The following is a 16,744-nucleotide window of genomic DNA, read 5'->3' on the forward strand; positions in this document are numbered from 1 at the left end:
CTACAGGCCAGAGATATGGTGGGTGAGAGGATTCACTAGAGTGGGGGACAGAACAGGCAGATTGACTGAAATACGCTGCTGAGGGGAGCAGTGGGCGAGGCCTGAGAGGTCTGCTGTGCCATGTGGGTAGCTCTCTGGCCAGGAATTGAACTCGTGCTGCAGTGGCTGTGGATTGCTTCATAGGTTGCGTCTTAACCCCTTGTGCCACCAGGGAGGCTCTTGTCCTTTATATTTTAAAGACTATTACATGAATTAGGCCCACTGGTATGCTTTTCATTTTTACTTGCCAAGTTGTTTGGGATTCAGTTCTTAGTTAGGAACTGAAAAGTTACATCTTTTCCTTATATACACTTAAGGATATTTCAAGTTATTTTAGTAATAAAATTTGAAGATGCTAGATCAGAGATCAATATATATATGCTTCTGTGTTTGATTTACTAGTCATTTTCTATTGAAATATGATTTTCCAAATCAAATTTATAAGCCTTTGGTTGTTCAGTGTATTCTTGGAACTTAGAAATATATAGGCCAGTTTATTTTCCTCAATATGAAAATAATAATTTTGTTAACAAGCTATTTAATATTTATGAAACTTTTCTGTCTTTTTTATAAAATTACAGCCTGCCTCATCTGGAGATGATAGAGCCATGTGTTTTACTTGTAGTGTATGTCTTGTTTGTTGGGAACCTACTGATGAACCTTGGTGAGTGTTAATTTTTCTAACATAATAGACTAAGTTAATCCTGTAAATGTGCTTCTAAATTTTACTGATTTAGCTATTATAATCTTGTTCTTTTGTCATAAGTATTAAGTGGATTATGCTCTGTCAGTCACTTGGTACATAATACGTATGTAGTACTATGGACTTTGGCTCCCCAAAATTTGTGTATGGGAAGATTGCCAAAGAATGGAACCAGTTTTGACTGAGGGAGAGGATATCAATATGGAATCCATGAAGGAGGAATTTATAATATACATTTCTAATTATGAAATAATTTTAGGGCATCTGGTGATTTTGAATTTTGGTGTATTATAGTATAGAACCTAGTTGAACATTGGAGATCATGTATTAAGTATTATTATTAAGCATTATTATGTATTAAAATCTTATTTTTACAAATAACTATTCACAAATAACTATTCTGAATCCATAGTAATAGAAATAGTAATCGTAGTAGTTTTATAATACTCTTTACTAGGTACCATTCTAAGCACTTCATTTTTAATCCATTTAGTTCCCATATTAGTTTTATGTAGTATTATTTCTTTTTCCTAGGGGAAGTTGATAATATGCTCTAATTTAATTCTTAAAGTCACTCCGAGATATGAATTATCCTTCTTTGAATAAAATAAAATTTGTTGAAGGGCATGTGATACTGACAGAGCCATGATTTGTTTTTAAGATAGATAGCATATTCTGTACTAAAATTAAGTATAGGTTTCTGAATATTAAATTATGGAGTGGACTTGTTAAAACCTATTTGTACATGTGGATCCCAGGTTGCAGTGGACAATATGAATGTAAATTGTAGTTAAATCCATCTACAGAGAGAGTTGAATTTGAACAATTTTCTATTTAGGTTAAGATTCTGTTTGGAATTTAGTCTTTTCTCTTTGAAATGATCTTTGTATGTAGAGAAAACATTTTAATATGTATTTTTAGTTTCTCAACGTAATAATGAAAAAAGTTATTTAACCTGTGCCTGAAAAATTGTACCATGATATTATAGAATATAACTTTATTCATAAATATTTTTCTATAAATATTTTTTTCTATTTTCATAAATATTTTGATTCAGGTTTCCAACTAAGGCTGTTCAAAATTCATCTTTTCTTGATATGATCAAGTAATTAAGGATTCTACCTCTTTGTGCCCCAAGATTCAGGATTCCTCAAACTCAAGCAGTTGGTGGACTTTGTTGCTGGGTTTTCCAAATGGATAGGAGGGAATGGAATTGAAGGGGCTAGGAGAGCTGAGCCCAGATACCTTCTGAAGCTATAAGGAGATGGGACAGTCATATTTTTATGTTCCAAGTTAATGGAGTACTTTAAAGGGAGATTTAATTCTTTTGAAAACAAAATGAGCACTCTTTGTTGTCTGGCAATTCAACTTCTATTTATTTTTCTTAGAGAGTTAATTGCTCTTGTATGCATGGAAACATAAAATACATGGTCACAGCCGTGAAAAACTGGAAAACATCTTAAACAGCTAACTATGAATGAATAGCCAAGTAAAATGTGGTATATTAGTAAAAAAATGACTATCCAAGAGTGAAAAGGAACAGTTAACTTTGTTAATTAACACCAGTAGTTTTTACGTTATTGTATCAACAAAGGTGTTGTAGAATGACTTCATACAATGATATTGTTTATTTGAAATGTGATCCCCTATATTTTCTATACGTATAAGTTTTTGTAAATTTATGAAAATATTTTTGTGCTTTAACACTACATTTATAATAGTGGCTACCTGGAGGTGACATACCTGGGAGGGAATCCAGTCTAAATATCATGTGTTTGTGGATGCCATGTAAAAGCCTTTATGTATGATAGCTCATTTTTCAAATTGTCCAGGATTCATATATCAATATGGATAGTTGTAGGTGCAATGTAAAAAGAAATATACATGTTCTAACGAGCAGCATATTTTATGAGTATAATTTTCCTTTCATTTACATGGAAATTGAAAATAATTTTTTAAAAAATATTTCTTTTTTAGTAGCATCATTGTGACATTTCAAGTAATACCTCATAATTCAAGCTAGCAAGTTAAACAGATTATCACAGAGTTGGACAAACAATTTTTAAATGTTAAAATTGGTCTTCCAATATTTGAGGAAATTTTCACAAGTCACTATACCAGTTTTGCTCTGAGATCCTACTATTTTGTTTGTATTAAACATGTTTGGATTTTCTAGAAAACTAATTCAACATTTTGTTTTTGCTCAATAAGCATTTTTAAAAAATAATTTTAAATTTAATCTTTTCATTGTGATAACCTTAGTATTCTCCCTATCAGGTATCACCACTGCAGGGTACCCAGAATCAAAAAAGATACACAAGCCAATAAGTATTTATTTGAAAGAAATAGTATACATTAGATACTACAAATGTTATCTTTCTAAGATTCTTTGAGATTTACTTTAGAATTCAGATAACAGTCCTGTAATGGATGTAAGGATTATTTCTTTTATTTTTAATATGTCATTTTAATCCATACTCTAGAAATCTTTTTGCTTTCAGATCTGAAAGTGTTTTGTGATGTGAATAGCATTTACTGAGTTCTTACTACATGTCACTTACAGTTGTGGCCACTGCTATATACACACCCCTGCATATACATGTGGAGAATGTATTTGTTAGTTTTATTGAGATATCTTTGATACGTAAAAATTGTGTAGTATAGGTGAACAATTTAATGTTTTGATATATGCACACATTGTGAAAAGATCATTGTCTAGTTAGGTCCATTAATACCATTTTTGTGTGTATGTGTTAAGATTTAAGATTTATCCTCTTTTCATATTTCAGATATGCCATGCAGTATTATTAACTAGGGCCACTATGCTATTGTATAGATATGGAGAATTTTAAAATGAAGTAAGGTTATTCATTTGTGTTTTAGGAAATCAGTGGGAAGAAATACCAGCCTGTTAAACAGTTTTATCAGTTTGTAGCATTTACTTTTTAATTTTCATGTGAGACTGATTTTATTTATAATAAATTAAAGTGCGTAGCAGTTGCTATTAAAGTGAGTGGTTGAACATACTAGAGTAATCTTGATAAAATTGAATACTTTTGTCTTTTAAAAAATACTAAAATTTCAGTTTTTTTTTTTAAGGAAAAGATGATCATGGATTTGTTTTAATGTACAAACTTAATAGCTTTGTTGCTCAGTAAACTTTTTATTCCTTAATCCACGTAAAGGTCTGAACATGAGAGACATTCCCCAAACTGCCCATTTGTGAAAGGCGAGCACACACAGAACGTGCCGTTATCAGTCACTCTTGCAACAAGTCCTGCACAGTTTCCTTGTACGGATGGAACTGACAGAATATCTTGCTTTGGGTCAGGGAGCTGCCCTCATTTTCTAGCTGCTGCAACAAAACGGGGAAAGATCTGTATATGGGATGTTTCCAAACTTATGAAGGTATGTTTTAATTTTGAAGAAACAGATTAGTTATTGAGGGGAAGAAGTTATAAACTTACACTTCTTTTTCATTTGTTTAGGTGCACTTAAAGTTTGAAATTAATGCCTATGATCCAGCAATTGTGCAACAGCTTATTTTATCGGGAGAACCAAGCTCAGCAGTTGAATCAAGGAGACCAACTTTAGCGTGGTTGGAAGACTCATCTAGTTGCTCAGATATACCAAAATTGGAAGGAGATAGGTATGTAAATTTGTCTTGGTACACACACACAGCCCTAAGTGAAATGGATATTTCAGGTAAACATGTTTCCATTATTCTGGTGAGCAGCTGTTACGTGGGGTAATGTGCTAGAGTTGAGATAAATCCCTCTTCCTGCTTTTCTCAGCCCTATAATCTATTTAAGGTAGAAAGGACTCCTTTCCCCCAATAAAGTGTAAAAGATTAATTTGGAGGAAGCTGAAGAGGTGGAACATTGAAGAATTAGAATTTTAATAAATTCAGATATTTGTCTCAATGTAATTTGTATGTTACATCTTTCAAATTGCCAAAAATTTCCCAAGTTTAACAATGAAGTTATTTATAGTATTGGTAAATCAGAAACCTGAGGTAACCCTGTAATGTTAATAAGGTTAGATTTCAAAAGTACATATAACCTTTATGTTAAAAGCTAATTCACACTATCTTTTTATTATGCATGTTCATTAATTTTTAAAAGGTTTTGTACCATGTAAAAAGGTTTTAGTAAATCTAGTATTAGATGAGGAATGAATTTTTTTTAAAGTTTATTTTTATTTATGCACACAAGAACTGGGGTGCAGGCCAGAGGTGCAGGGAGTAAGGGGATTCACCAGAGACAGAGTGGGAAGCAGAACAGTTGAATCTACTGAAATGCATTCTGAGGGGAGCAGTGGGTGAGACTACTTATGCATAATTTGATCTAGTTTTAATAGTTTGGTATGATGTGCATATTAGAGATTCAAAGCAATGTTTGTAACATTGTGCTTTTTTGTCTTTGCTGTTCATTTTATGCAATTTTCTTGAAATTCAAATTATTTTTTTATTTTGTTTTTCAAGTGATGATTTATTAGAGGATTCAGACAGTGATGATCGTTCCAGATCAGATTCTGTGACAGGTATGTAAAAATGTTAGATTATCTATTTTTTAAATTGTTACATTTGTATACTTTTAGGTAATGCTATATACACTTAATTCTAAATTTCTTAGTTAATGCAACTCTAAATTTTTACTAATAAACACAAAACTGCAAACATTGTTTTTCAGAAATGTTGAATTAGTGTTATGAATATGATGTTCCATATTTAAATTTTATTTTTTTTAAAGATGTATTTATTTATGCATTAAAGAACTGGGGTGTAAGCCAGAGGTGCGAGGGGTGAAAGGATTCACCGGAGATAGAGGCAGAACAGGTGGATCTACTGAACAAATGAATTATGAACACATGCTTCCTTCTTGAACAGAATTGCTTCCTTTTTCCTTGGAGAGGATACTATTTTTTTTGTTTTTTTACAGATTTATTTATTTATGCATACAAGAACTGGGGTACAAGCCAGAGGTGTGGGGGGGTGAGAGGATTCACCAGAGACAGAGTGGAGAACAGAATAGGCAGATTGACTGAAATACACTGCTGAGGGGAGCAGCTGGTGAGACAGGAGCAGTCTGCTGCGCCATGTGGGTCAACTGCCTGGCCGGAGAGTGAACTTGTGCTGCAGTGGCTGTGGGTAGCTTCATAGGTTGCGTCTTAACCCCTTGCATTACCAGGGAGGCCCTGGAGAAGATACTATTATTTATTTATTTTTAAAGATTTATTTTTTATTTATGCATATAATAACTGGGGTACAGGCCAGAGTGTATAGGGTGAGAGTATTCAACAGACACAGAATGGGGAGCAGAACAGGTGGATCTACTGAACAAATGGGTTATGAACAAGTGCTTTCTTTCTTCTTGAAGAGAATGCTTCCATTTTCCTTTGAGAGGATACTATTACTTTATTTCTAAAAAAGATTTATGTTTAAAGATTTATTTATTTATTTATACAAGCACTGGGTACAGACAGAAGTGCAGGAGGGTGAGAGAATTCACCAGAGCCAGAGCGGGGAGCAGAACAGGCAGACGGACTGAGGTACACTGCTGAGGGGAGCAGTGGGTGTGGCAGGAGAGGTCTGCGCTCCATGTGGGACCCTCGCCGGCGGCCGGGGATCGAACTGGTGCTGCAGAGGCTGTGGGCAGCTTCGCAGCCCAGCGCTCAACCGCTGCGCCACCGGTGAGGCCCTAAAGATTTATTTTTTATTTATACATACAAGAACTGGGGTACAAGCAGAGGTGAGTAGGATGAGAGGATTCAGCAGAGACAGAGTGTGGGAGCAGAACAGATGCATCTACTGAAATACACTACGGCAGGGAGCAGTGGGTTAGGCAGGAGAGGTCTGCTGCTGCATGTGGGTTGCTCCCTGGCCGCTAGGGATTGAACTCCTGCTGCAGTGGCTGGCTATAGCTTGATACCACTGTCTTTAACCCCTATGCCACCAGGGAGGCCCTATATTTAAATTTTAAATGGCAACTATTTGAACCAGTGGAACTAAAGAGTCAGATCACTAAAATCTTTGTCAGATGTAAGGGAATTCACTCTTGGGAATGTTTCATTTTATTTGCATAATGGATTCTTTTGTTAAAGTTGGTAACATTTAAATTAAGGTTCTTCATTCTCAAAAGAAAATAGTTGAATAGAGAATAAATTTTGAAGTATGTCAAAATGTGGACATTAGGGTATAAAGTAAATGCTGCTTTATGAAACAAGGCCTAAGAGTTTGCTTCATATTTTAATGTAGTTATTTCATGGTCAAGTTTAGTAGTAGTGTATTTCAAATAGTTTCATCATATCAGAATTTAAATCCTACTTCTATCACTTAATATATAGTCTAGTTGCATTTCGTAATATATAAAATAGTAAAGTTAATGCTTAGAATTTTAGGGCTTGATTAAAATAAAAATAGGTAAGGCATAGCACTTTTGAAAGTTACCAGTATTTAAAAAAATGGGACCACTGGGGCCTCCTTGATGGCACAGGTGTTAAAATTCAGCAGTATCAAGCTACTGCCAGCCACTGGGCATGAGTTTGATCCAAGGAGTCAGGGAGCTAACCCACTAGGTGCAGCAGACCTCTTCTGTCTCATCCACTGCTCCCTGCAGCAGTGTATTTCAGTGGATTTTCCTGTTTTGTTCCCCACTCTTTGTCTCTGGTGAATCCTCTCACCCACTGTACCTCTGGCCTATACCCCAGTTCTTGTATGCATTAATAAATAAATCTTTAAAAAGATGAAAAGTGATCATTGTTAAAATGTGGCTATTTTCTAATGTCAGAGGACATATCTAAGTTATACTTAGTATGGAATAGCAAGTGTTCTCTATATTCTGTTTTTAAAAGAAAAAATTAAAAAAATCCTGAAACATCCACTATCATCCATTATACCCCCTCCACCCTTCCTCTCACTGCTACCTACTTCTCCTCTCATAACTTCATTTCAGTTAACAATGTCCATTAGTTTATTTCTTTTTAGTTTTGTCCATGTATCCACATTGTATCTTCATATTATACATATAGGTGAAATTATCCATTTTCTCTCTTTATCTTTCTGACTAATTTTATTTTTCATTTCCCCTTCAGTTCTTTTTCATTTTGCTGTAAATGGCAACGTTTCATATTTTTAGTTGTGTAATTGCTCTGGCTAAGGACTCTAATTCTACATTAAATTGAAGTTCTGAAAGCAGACATCTTTGCTTTGTTCCTGATTTTAAAGGAAAAGGTTTCAGTACTAAACATTTACCATTTCTTCAAGATTTTCAAAAGTTTTAGGGCCTCCCCTGTGGCGTAGCGGTTGAGCGCTGGGTTGCAAAGCTGCCTGCAGCCTCTGCGGCGCCGGTTCGATCCCCAGCTGCTCCCCGGCCACCAGAGGAGGGTCCTGCATGGCGCGCAGACCTCTCTTGCAGTGCCCGCTGCTCCCCTCAGCAGTGTACTTCGGTCCTTCTGCCTGCTCTGCTCTCCGCTCTGGCTCTGGTGAATTCTCACACCCTCCCGCGCTTCTGACTGTACCCAGTGCTTGTATAAATAAACAAACAAACAAACAAATAAATAAATAACTCTTTAAAAAAAAAGATTTTCAAAAGTTTTAGAGTATAGTTATTCATAGATTCTTTGACTTTTGGTAGGAACTGTTGTGATTTCTGCACTTCCATTTATAATTCTGTCCTTTTAGCATCATTTCTTTGTGAGCCTACCAAAAAGTTTGTCAAAGTTTTTTTTAGACTATTTGAATAACCAACTCTTAGCCATATTTCAGAATTAAGGATACACAGCTTCATGTGAAAGTTGGGAAGAATGTTTGGCAGGAGAGTACAGGAAAGATTTAATTTAAATTCAGTGGTTTTAAAAAACTGAGATTAATTTCATAGGTTAAACCTCAGGAAGTTTGAATATGTTAACCTGGGGTTGACACTACTTAAGTAAGTAGAATAGAGAAGGCTTTCTCAGAATGATTATCTGAAGAATATTATACTGCAGGGTGTTTATAGGTATGTTGTGAAAACTTTTGTTTGTGGGTCTGAGAAATTGTGAGATGTATAAAATCTGCAAGTTTCCTTACTACAGGATTTGTGAGGTATCATTCTTTGTCAGTCTTATGAAATAGAATGTATGGTAAATGCTATTTCCAAGATGTCAACTAAACAGTTGGGAGTGTATTATAGTAATAATGTCACTTGTAATATCTTCTCTTTTTATTTATTTTATTTTTTTAAGATTTATTTATTTTAATACAAGAACTGGGGTACAGGCCAGAGGCACAGGAGGGTGAGAGGATTCACCAGAGACAGAGCAGGGAGCAATACAGGCAAACAGACTGAAATACACTGCTGAGGAGAGCAGCGGGCAAGACAGGAGAGGTCTGCAGCGCCATGTGGGTTTCTCCCTGGCCATCTGGGAATCGAACCCACACTGCAGAGGCTTTGGATAGCTTCACAGCGCTGTGCTCAACCTGCTGTGCCATAGGGGAGGTCCTATCTTTTCTTTTTAATGAGCAGTCATATTTCACATGTCATTTACGTTGAATGTTGTCTTAATGTGTCAATATAGGTAATTCATTAATTTTGTTTTAATAAATGCGTAGATGAAACTAGGTTTTGCTTTGCAATTTCCCACTATAAATAAAAAAAATAAATTGAAATAAGTTTATTGGCTCAGCATCCTCAGGGTTTATTGTGATTTGTTGCTTGCTAAAAAATCTTACTGTACAGTTTTTACTTCCAATCTCAGTGAAATGACGATGACACTCAGATTTCTGAATGAGTTTGGCTCAGATTGTATTAAATTTCCTTTAACATTAATTTTTTTCACTTAATATGTTATTTCTAAGTGAGTGAAAAAAGAAAATGAAAACATTAAACTACAAATTTTGATTTATATCACAAGGCTGTATTTTTCCTCCCTGTAAAGTTTTGACAATCATAAGGTAATTTCTAATGAATATCATTTCTTTTCTAAGGACATACGTCACAGAAGGAAGCCATGGAAGTGAGCCTTGATATAACAGCACTCAGCATTCTACAGCAGCCAGAAAAACTTCAGTGGGAGATTGTTGCAAATGTACTTGAAGATACTGTTAAGGATCTTGAAGAACTCGGGGCAAATCCTTGCTTAACAAACTCTAAGAGTGAAAAGACAAAGGAAAAGCACCAGGAGCAACACAACATTCCCTTTCCATGTTTATTAGCCGGAGGCTTATTAACATATAAATCTCCTGCTACCTCACCCATTAGTAGTAATTCTCACAGGTCACTGGATGGTTTAAGCAGAACTCAGGGTGAAAGTATATCAGAACAAGGGTCAACTGACAATGAATCCTGCACTAATTCAGAATTAAATTCTCCTCTGGTGAGGAGGACTTTGCCCATTTTGCTTCTTTATAGCATCAAGGAATCTGATGAGAAAGCAGGAAAAATCTTTTCACAGATGAACAATATAATGAGCAAAAGTTTGCATGATGATGGTTTTACGGTTCCACAGATTATTGAAATGGAGCTGGATAGTCAGGAGCAGTTGTTGTTGCAGGACCCTCCTGTGACTTACATTCAGCAGTTTGCAGATGCAGCAGCCAATCTTACCTCTCCAGATTCTGAGAAGTGGAACTCTGTGTTTCCTAAGCCTGGGACTTTGGTACAATGCTTGAGACTGCCAAAGTTTGCAGAGGAGGAGAATCTTTGTATAGACTCAATAACTCCTTGTGCTGATGGAATTCATTTGTTGGTAGGACTGCGGACATGCCCTGTTGAATCCTTGAGTGCAATAAATCAAGTAGAGGCCTTGAATAATTTAAATAAATTAAACTCTGCACTATGTAATAGACGGAAAGGTGAGCTGGAATCAAATCTTACGGTAGTGAATGGTGCAAATATTAGTGTAATCCAACACGAATCACCAGCAGATGTACAGACTCCTTTGATAATTCAACCTGAGCAGAGAAATGTTAGTGGTGGATATTTAATTCTTTATAAAATGAATTATGCCACGCGAATAGTGACTTTAGAAGAAGAGCCAATAAAAATCCAACATATCAAAGATCCCCAGGACACAATTACCTCGCTCATTTTACTTCCACCAGATATATTGGATAATCGAGAGGATGACTGTGAGGAACCTGTTGAGGAAATGCAGTTAACCTCAAAGAATGGCATTGAAAGAGAAAAAAAGTCTGATATTTCTACTCTTGGACACCTGGTAATAACCACTCAGGGAGGATACATAAAAATATTAGATCTTTCAAACTTTGAAATTTTGGCCAAAGTGGAACCTCCTAAAAAGGAGGGCACTGAAGAACAGGACACATTTGTTTCTGTCATTTACTGCTCGGGCACAGACAGGCTGTGTGCATGCACCAAAGGTAAGCTTTTGGTTGGCTTGGTTTTTCTAGAAATCTTTTAAAATTAGTGGATATGGCATTTGTTAATGTGTGAATTTTAGCTTTATATGGATGAAGTTTTTTTTTAATATAATGAAGTGGTTAATCTTTTTACTATTTTCAAAACTTTTTTTCCATTGCCCTAAGTATAAACTCTTAATTGTCAGTAAGTTAATAAAATCTCTCAGAAAATATCTTCTGTATTTTATTCTCAAGAAAATACTGTTGTGTCTGTGAATCCTAACTCTGCATCTGCTCAAATTCGTGGCCTTGGACAAGTTACTTTAAGCTCAGCAAACCTGTTTCTTAGTTTATAAAACAGGTTAAAGGAGACCTATTTCCATACTTGTTAGAATTAAATGAAATAATGTATGTAAAGGCACTGAAACTGTTTCCTTTTTAAATGAAAATATTTAGCATGTAATTTTTAGTTTTGCCAAATAAAATTGTCTAATTTACTTTTTTTTTTTTTTTTGAGATTTATTTATGCATACAAGAACTGGGGCACAGGCCAGAGGTGTGGGGGGTTGAGAGGATTCAGCAGAGACAGAGTGGAGAACAGAACAGGAGGAATGACCGAAATACACTGCTGAGGGGAGCAGCGGGCGAGTTAGGAGAGGTCTGCTGCGCCATGTGGGCAGCTTCCTGGTTGGGGGTTGAACTCATGCAGCAGTGGCTGTGGTCAGCCTCATAGGTTGTGTCCTAACCCCTTGCACTACCAGGGAAGCCTATCTGATTTACTCTTAACATTTGACTGATAGTGTATCAGTTTTGCAACATCACAGGCCATGTGTAGAGTCACATATAGTGTGCAATTTCCCCCTTATTTTTCTTAATGCACATTTTAAGATGTAGAGATAAAAGGTTTTGAGAGGGATTATTGATAGTATTAGGCCATTGAATATTTCCACTGATATAGCAGGTATTTAGGACTGGAAGCTATTTGAAGCCTAGGTAAATAACCAATGCTTGGCAGAGGCATTGATGAGTAGAGTTAAACATTTCATTTGTGGATCTGGTAGGAATTAACTTGAGTTTTTCTTGTCTTTGAAAATATTTCAAGAGTTTAGCTAAGTATAATGGTGACTTGAGTGGTTCTGTTTGCCTTCTCTGTAATAGTTAAAGTGAAATGACAGGGGGCAAATAATCTTCAATTAACATCAAAAGCTGATTACATTAATTTAACAAATGAGCAGTGAATAACTTCGCTTACAAAACTCTGAGTTAGAGTTGATAGTTATATGTTATCAATAAGAATTTGAACTTATTGATCATGTGTGTGCCAGTTCATTGTTTTGAGCTCTGTACTTTTTAATTCATTTAGTCATCACCACCTTTATAAGGGATAGGTTCTCATTGTCTCCATTTTATAGATAATGAAACTGAGGGAAGAGATGTTAAGTAACATACCTAAATCAAAGAGCTAATAAATGACAGAATCATCATTCAAACCTGGGCAATCTCATCAGAGTGGTTAAAGTAAAATATACTGCCAGAATGTAACAATTGCAAAAGACTTATACATTAATTTTTGGGGGGACCTTTTAATCTGAAAGGTTAAGAATGAAAACAGTTTAATTTGCCAGAGGTCATCCAAAATAGGTCTGGGTTTGATTGTGGGTGAACTGGCCCCAGGGCACAAGTTTATAAAAGATATTTGTGTTTTCCAGAAATGTAATCAGGGTTTAGTGATTCAAATTATTTCATGAAATATGCTTTTTGGTACTTATGGGAGGCATAGTATTTAAACTATAAATGATTTTTTTTTTCTTTTGGCATAGAAGAACTGAGGTGCAGGCCAGAGGTATGGGGAAATGAGAGGGTCCACTAGAGACGGTGTGGGGAGCAGAACAAGTGGATGCATTGAAATACACTGCTAAGGGTAGCAGCAGGCAAGATAGGAGAGGACTGCTGTGCCATAAGTGGGATAGCTCCCTGACCGGGGACCAAGCCCAGACCATTGCAGTGATAGCACCGAGACTCAACCTCAAGGCCACCAGGGAGGCCCCTAAACTATAAAATAGATTAATGTGTTCTTGGGGTTTTGACAGTGAGAATTTCTATGAAGTGATCTCATGTAATTGATTTTCCTCATGAATTGAAAATCAAGAAAATTCCTGAGAAGATAACAACTTTGAATATTACACTTTAGTTCTTCAAGAAGTGATTGAATGATCAGATATATATGAAAAGTGTATAGTTGTAAATTAACAACAAAAAATTGCAGGGTGAATTAGCTGGACCTGACACTGTCTTATGAGAATATTCAAATGACATACAGCTGTTTCTTATGGAGACTCAGTCTTTTGATAAACTTTATAATTAGTAATTGTTATAAGTTAGTTTTAAGTAGTATTAGTAATTAGCCTACTTTTTACTTGTGGCCTGTGTGTCCACATAGTTTAGCATTCAGCCAAAGATTTTATTAAGCAGTGTATGCAAATACCTTTACCAGTAAGGCTGTATTCAGGTGTGCTTTTACTCTTACTTTCTTTATTTTTTTCTGTGTCCTCTGCATTGGCATGGGTACTTAATTGACTGGGAATGTGTTGACATCTGTACAGACTCTGATCATTGAGGGATATGTGGACGGTTTACCAAGTCTCTGTGTTTCTCTCACTACTTGTAACTCTATCTTAAATCCCCTCTTATATCTAGAATTTTACTTTTCCTCAAATAGTACTGTTTCCTCAGGTAGTAGAGTTGGTGGCCTCCTTTTCATTGTCACTGAAATCCTTTAAACTTACAACTCTCCAGTTCTGGTGAACCCTCCTTTGCAGTAGCAGCAAATCTGTGGCTGGTTTTCAGCCACCCTGATTGAATGACAGTTTCATCTAGCCTTATAGTTACTTTTTAGTAAGAGGATTTAGGGCCCTCCTTATTCTGTCATGCCCAAACTGAATTTCCAAATGCACTTATTAGAATACACATTTATTCCATTTTGTCTGAAATATTTGCTTAATTTGCTTTCAGATTTCTTTTTCTGATGAAAAATAAGACTTTTAGTTTAATTTTGTTACTTACGGAATTAAGAGGTTGGGCTGTGGCATCAGTTTCCTTATAAAAGTAGAAAGTAACCACCATAATAATCCCTACTACAAGGGTTTTTGTGAAGATTAAATGAATTGAAGTATTTAAAATAGTGTCTTAGACCCAGTAAATAACTTTTTCATGTTTATGTATTTGCCATTTTCTTCATTAATTTTTAGCGTGCAATTCCTTACCAGTTAAATTTCTAAATTCTTGAACATACATCACTTCGATATCCCTCTTTATCTGCCTGTAAAGTGTTATTAAGATAAATCAAGTGTGTTAGCTAAGTAATATGCTCTTGTATGATTTTCTGTTTTCTGTGTACCTATGTTGATGGGTCATTACTACACTCTAGGTGGTGAGCTTCATTTTCTCCAAATTGGAGGAACCTGTGATGATATTGATGAAGCTGATATACTAGTGGATGGATCACTTTCTAAAGGAATGGAACCAGCTTCTGAAGGTTCTAAACCTTTATCAAATCCTTCAAGTCCTGGCATTTCAGGTATGATACTAAATTTTTATTTTTATTTTTAAAGATTTATTTATGTATGCATACAACAGCTGGGGTGCAGACCGGTTTGGGGGGGTGGGTGTGGGTGTGGATGTGTGTGTGTGTGTGTGTGTGAATTCACCAGAGACAAAGTGAAGAGCAGAACAGGCAGATCCACTGAAACACACTGACGAGGGGACTAGCAGGTGAAACAGGAGAGTTCTGCTGCTCCAAATGGGTCATCTCCCAGGCTGGGGATCGAACTCTGTGCTGCAGTAGCTACCAACAGTTCCACAGCCCTGCGATTTAACCCCTTGAGCTACCTCGAAGGCCCTGATAGTAAATTTTTAAATGATTCAAAAAAAAAAAAATACTAATGCTTGTGTTCAGATGTCTGAGTCTTTTACATAATCTTAAACATCATTCCAGTTTTTACAGTCAGCTTTTGGTTACTGTGTTGAGGGAGTTCATTTTCTTGTTGACATTTTCTTTATGAGGCTTGTTTTTTATTATTATTTTCGTAGTAGTTGGAATACATAACATTTGTTATGTATTTAGCGTTTTTTCTAGCAGTTGAAAAACCTGAGAGATAAAAACATGTCAGCCATTAAGAAACATTTGTTCTGGGCCTCCCCGGTGGCGCAGCGGTTGAGCGCTGGGTTGCGAAGCTGCCCGCGGCCTCTGCGGCGCCGGTTCGATCCCCGGCTGCTCCCCAGCCACCAGAGGAGGGTCCCGCATGGCGCGCAGACCTCTCTGCCACCCGCTGCTCCCCTCAGCAGTGTACTTCGGTCCTTCTGCCTGCTCTGCTCCCCGTTCTGGCTCTGGTGAATTCTCTCACCCTCCCGCGCTTCTGCCTGTACCCAGTGCATGTATAAACAAAACAAACAAACAAATAAATAAATAAAACATGCCTCTATTTAAAAAAAAAAAAAAAGAAACATTTGTTCTATGGCCTCCCCGGTGGCGCAGTGGTTGAGCGCTGGGTTGCGAAGCTGCCCGCGGCCTCTGCTATGCCAGTTCGATACCCGGCTGCTCCCCGGCCACCAGAGGAGGGTCCCACATGGCGCGCAGACCTCTCCTGCCGCCCGCTGCTCCCCTCAGCAGTGTACTTCGGTCCTTCTGCCTGCTCTGCTCCCCGCTCTGGCTCTGGTGAATTCTCTCACCCTCCCGCACTTCTGACTGTACCCAGTGCTTGTAAAAATAAATAAAAAAATAAAATCTTTAAAAAAAAAAAAAAGAAACATTTGTTCTAGTAGGAGAGTGGAAAAAAAAACCTATAAAAGAGAAAAGTTCATTAAGTAAGTGTGTAGTCAATGGAATAACTAATAATGGTAATATTATTATTGGAATTGAAAAGCTAAAAAAATTCTCTCCTTAGAGTGGTGTATTTATGCCCTTAAAGCTCCATTGTGACCGGGCCTCCCCGGTGGCGCAGCGGTTGAGCGCTGGGTTGCGAAGCTGCCCTCAGCCTCTGTAGCGCCGGTTCTATCCCCGGCTGCTCCCCGGCCACTGGGCGAGGGTCCCACATGGCGCGCAGACCTCTCCTCCCTCCCGCTGCTCCCCTCAGCAGTGTACTTTGGTCCTTCTGCCTGCTCTGCTCCCCGCTCTGGCTCTGGTGAATTCTCTCACCCTCCCACGCTTCTGACTGTACCCAGTGCTTGTATAAATAAATAAAAAAATCTTTAAAAAAAAAAAAAAAAAGCTCCATTGTGACCCATTAGCAAGGGCTTTTTTTTTTTGGTTGTTGTTGTTAGTGTTTCTGCCTTTTCTCTTATCCGTGTTTAATAATGCTCTCCAGAACTGTTTTCAAAGGAATAATGTCTCCTTCGACAGAGATCTCACTGCTTTTGCTCATTCCTCTCTTAAGATATGAACTAATATTTCCTGAAAATTTGACTTGTTAAAACCTTTAATAGTTTAGGGTATTTTATAGTTTAGGGTATTTTAAGTAAGTGTGTAGTCAATGGAAATGTCACTGTGGGAAAGGAAAAAGAAACTAGAAAGCTGTAAATGGGATAGAAGATAGACTGCTTAGTTCTTAATATTTTTTTTTAAAGATTTATTTATACTTTATTTATACAAGCACTGGGTATAGTCA

General features: G+C 36.7%; 1 protein-coding gene across 4 annotated transcripts in view; it reads left to right on the forward strand.

Annotated features, from left to right (window-relative positions):
- The window catches only part of BIRC6 (baculoviral IAP repeat containing 6), a gene marked incomplete at both ends in the record, with an annotated part of 177,198 nt that overhangs the window by 35,251 nt on the left and 125,203 nt on the right, over positions 1-16,744 (forward strand). For all 4 annotated transcript variants that reach the window (XM_084235649.1, XM_084235650.1, XM_084235651.1 and 1 more), the window contains 6 exons: positions 621-703; positions 3,928-4,150; positions 4,231-4,391; positions 5,226-5,284; positions 9,708-11,102; positions 14,509-14,658. In XM_084235649.1, coding sequence (XP_084091775.1) covers positions 621-703; positions 3,928-4,150; positions 4,231-4,391; positions 5,226-5,284; positions 9,708-11,102; positions 14,509-14,658 — 2,071 coding nt within the window. The remainder of the gene's footprint in view (positions 1-620; positions 704-3,927; positions 4,151-4,230; positions 4,392-5,225; positions 5,285-9,707; positions 11,103-14,508; positions 14,659-16,744) is intronic.

Source organism: Talpa europaea (genome assembly GCF_964194135.1).
Source record: "Talpa europaea genome assembly, chromosome: 6".
Taxonomy (NCBI): domain Eukaryota; kingdom Metazoa; phylum Chordata; class Mammalia; order Eulipotyphla; family Talpidae; genus Talpa; species Talpa europaea.